Source organism: Silene latifolia, chromosome 7 (assembly GCF_048544455.1).
Source record: "Silene latifolia isolate original U9 population chromosome 7, ASM4854445v1, whole genome shotgun sequence".
NCBI classification, from domain to species: Eukaryota; Viridiplantae; Streptophyta; class Magnoliopsida; order Caryophyllales; family Caryophyllaceae; genus Silene; species Silene latifolia.
In genome coordinates, this window is record NC_133532.1 from 102,204,209 (window position 1) to 102,207,983 (window position 3,775).

The 3,775-nt window shown below is 40.9% G+C and overlaps 1 protein-coding gene across 1 annotated transcript; it reads right to left on the reverse strand.

Annotated features, from left to right (window-relative positions):
• Positions 1 to 929: 929 nt before the first annotated feature.
• On the reverse strand, positions 930 to 1,910 carry LOC141590429 (uncharacterized). The gene has a single exon (XM_074411023.1). The coding sequence runs from the start codon at positions 1,908 to 1,910 to the stop codon at positions 930 to 932; it is 981 nt and encodes a 326-aa protein (XP_074267124.1).
• Between the last annotated feature and the right edge of the window lie 1,865 nt (positions 1,911 to 3,775).

Here is a 3,775-nt window from a genome sequence, read left to right on the forward strand (position 1 = left end):
GTACTATGAAATGACACTTTTCCTAATTCAAGACTAAATGACTCTCTTGACACTTGTTCAACACTTTCTCCAAGTTTACCAAGCAATTTTCAAAGGATTTTCCCACAACCGAAAAATCATCCATAAAAACTTCCATTTCTTGCTCAATAAAATCGGAGAAAATGGACATCATACATCGTTGAAACGTGGAGGGTGCATTACATAATCCAAATGGCATCCTCCTATATGTATAGGTGCCAAAAGGGCATGTAAAGGTAGTCTTATCTTGATCACTTGGATGGATAGGGATTTTAAAGAATCACGAGTACCCATCCAAGAAGCAAAAGTAATCATGTTGAGCCAACCGCTCCAACATTTGGTCCATGAACGGTAAAGGAAAGTGGTCCTTCAGGATAGATTTGTTCAATTTTCTATAATCAACACACATCCTCCACCCGGTTATCGTTCTAGTTGGGATCAATTCATTTTTATCATTTCTCACAACCGTCATTCCTCCCTTTTTAGGAACTACATGAACCGGGCTCATCCACCTACTATCGGAAATGGGGTAGATGATGCCGGCATCAAGTAGTTTGAGGACCTCCTTTCTCAAAACCTCCTTCATTATGGGGTTAAGCCTTCTTTGTGCCTCAATTGAGGAAGCATCCTCATTTTCAAGTAAGATTCTATGAGTGCATAAAGAGGGACTAATCCCTTTGAGGTCACCAATTGTGTACCCAAGAACACTCTTAAACGTTTTCAACAAATAAAGTAATTTTGAAGTTTGAGCGTTGTTAAATTCACTATTGATGATGACGTGAAATGTAGAATTATCACCAAGAAATTCATATCTTAAGGAAGAGGGAAGAGGTTTAAGATCAACCGTAGAAGGAGGCGTGGAACTCTCCTCCTTCTTACCAAGTTCCAACATTTCAAACTTGGGAGATTTCTTATGAATTGGAGCAAAGTCCAACATCCACATATGCTAGAACTTCAACATCTTTATCATCAACTTCATACCCATTGACAAGACAAGTTTCCAAAGGATCCATAGAGGAAGCTTTTGGGTCATGCTCCTCCATAGGATTCTCTAAAATGTCCACAATACAACAAGTGTCACCCAAAAATGGAGCTTCCATAGACTTGGTGAGTTCAAACTCCACTTTATCTTCACCCACTTGCAAAGATAGCTTGCCACTCTTCACATCAATCATTGCTCCTCCGGTGGCTAGGCAAGGTCGCCCCAAGATAATAGGCACATGGTTATCCTCGGGCATATCCATGACAAAGAAATCACATGGTATAATTAGCTTTCCAACAACCAAGGGTACATCTTCAATAACACCAATGGGAAATTTAACCGATCGATCGTCTAGTTGAAGGGAAACTCTTGTTGGCTTCAAATCCCCCAAATCGAGCCTCTTGAAGATTGAAAATGGCATGAGGCTCACACTAGCCCCCAAGTCACACAATGCCCTTTTTATAGCCACTCCTTGGATAGAACATGGAATTGAGAAGCTATTCGGATCTTCTAGCTTATTTGGAAGCTTGTTGGTGTGAGTAAAAATAGCACTATATTCCTTGGAGAGGTTTATGATTTGCACCTTCCCACTCTTCTTTTTCAAAGTGACAAGATCCTTAGAAAACTTTCCATATGATAGAATTTCGGTAATCATATCCAGGAAAGAAATTGTGACATTCATTCCTTTCAAGATATCAACAAACTTCTCATACTTTTTCTCAAGTCTAGGCTTTACAAGCCTTTGTGAAAAGGGTACCGGTGCAACATACTCCCTTGAGGGTGGAGTAGATTCTTTGACTTTAGTTTGGATTTGTTCATCCTCCTTTGGCGGGTCAACCATCTCAACTTCCGTTGACTTCTCCACCTCAACTTCACTTTCTACCACAACTTCAACCGGTTGCTCTTTCATTACTTCACTAGATACCCTTTTCCTCTTCTACTTTGGAGATTTCTCAACCTCCTCCAATTGCCTCCCACTTCTCAATAATACCACATTCATCTCCCTTGAGTTAACCGTGTTACCCGGAAACTTACTCGGATTTTGGGCCATTTGACTCAATTGTTGTGAAATTTGGGCAACATGAGTTTCCGTGGCCTTTTGAGATGCTCTTATCTCATTATTGACCCGGCCTTGTGAAGCAATGTGATTGTCAAGTTTAGAGTCGGATTTTTGGTTGGAAATCACCAATTGCTCAAAGGTTTACTCCCAAGAAGGTTTTTGTGGAGTTTGGAAGTTTTGGTTTTGGAAGTTTTGGTTTTGAGGTTGTTGAAATTTTGTCCCTAAAAACCTCCAAATGGTTGTTGATTTTGAGTGATAAATTGTTTTCCTTGAAAACCAGGTGGAATTTGTCTTTGGAATTGTGGGTTTTGATTGAACCTTTGTTGTTCTGGTGAGGAAGTGGTTGGGTTTTGAATGTTTTGTGAGGCATAAGACAAGAGAGGATGAGTTCTTTTCCCATTGACAAATTGGTTATTGTTGTTGTTGAACCCTTGCCTTGCACTTGTGGATTCCCAAACTCCATTGACTTGCTCATAACACTCTTCTTGAATGGGTGCAATCAAAGGACACCCGATTGGAGTATGCCCTTGTTCCCCACATAATTCACAAGACATGATTTGTCTCATATCGGAGCTTGAAGGCTTGGAATTCAACAAAGCCACTTGTTGAGTCAATTCATCTAGCATTCCCTTAACCTCAACATTCAACACCGCACTAGGATCCTTGTTCTTGCCCTTTCTCACTTGCCTATCACTTCCCCAATCCATAGTCCGTGATGCCATCTCCTCAATTAGCTCCTTGGCCGCTTTATGCCCCAAAATGTCCAAGGCACCTTTTCCCGACCCCGCATCTAGTGAAAGTCGAAGGTCTTGAGTCAACCCCTTCTAGAAGTTATTCACAAACTCGGCTTCGGATATTCCATGATGGGGGTATAGCCTTTGTAGCCTCGTATACCTCTCACATGCTTCATATAAGGTCTTATCCTCTTCTTGAGTGAAGCTTTGTAGTTCACTCTTAACTTTTGCCGTTCTTGAAGGTGGGAAGTACTTGTTCAAAAATGTCGAAGATAACTCATCCCATGTCTTGAAGGAATCCGCGTCACAATTCTTTAACCAATCTTTGGCCGATCCCCTAAGTGAACGGGGGAACAACCTAAGGCGTACCGCATCATCGGAGACCCCATTCATCTTGTACATGTCGCAATTCTCAAGGAACTCATTGAGATGGTCATTATGGTTTTCCAAAGGACCTCCTCCAAATTGATTGTCTTGGACAAGGTTGAGCAAGGCATTTTTGATCTCAAAGTTATTAGCTTGAATTCTTAGCCTTTGGATGCTTGGATTTACTATGTGCTTAGGAGCCATAGTCTCTCTTATCGGAACCGGTTCACCCATGATGTTAGGTTCTTCTAATTCCCCAAATGGATTCTCAAACACTTCAAACGTTTCTTGTTGATCACTTTCTTCTACCGATGGTGTGTCTAATAAACCTCTTCTTCTTAGAGAATTTAGTCTTCTTGCCATAGCCTCAATTTCAAGATCAATTGGGTAAGTTGGTTGACTTCGTCTTTACCGCCTATTCATGCAAAAGACCTACATACTCCAAAGAAAAAGTTAGTAACAAAAGGACTTAGTCTAAATATTAACTAAAGCAATTAATATCTAGCCTTTGCTCCCCGGCAACGGCGCCAAAAACATGATGGTATAAGTTTTACCTCACAAGTGCACGTATCGTTGCACTAGTAAGGGTCGAACACAAGGAGCAAATTAGATTAC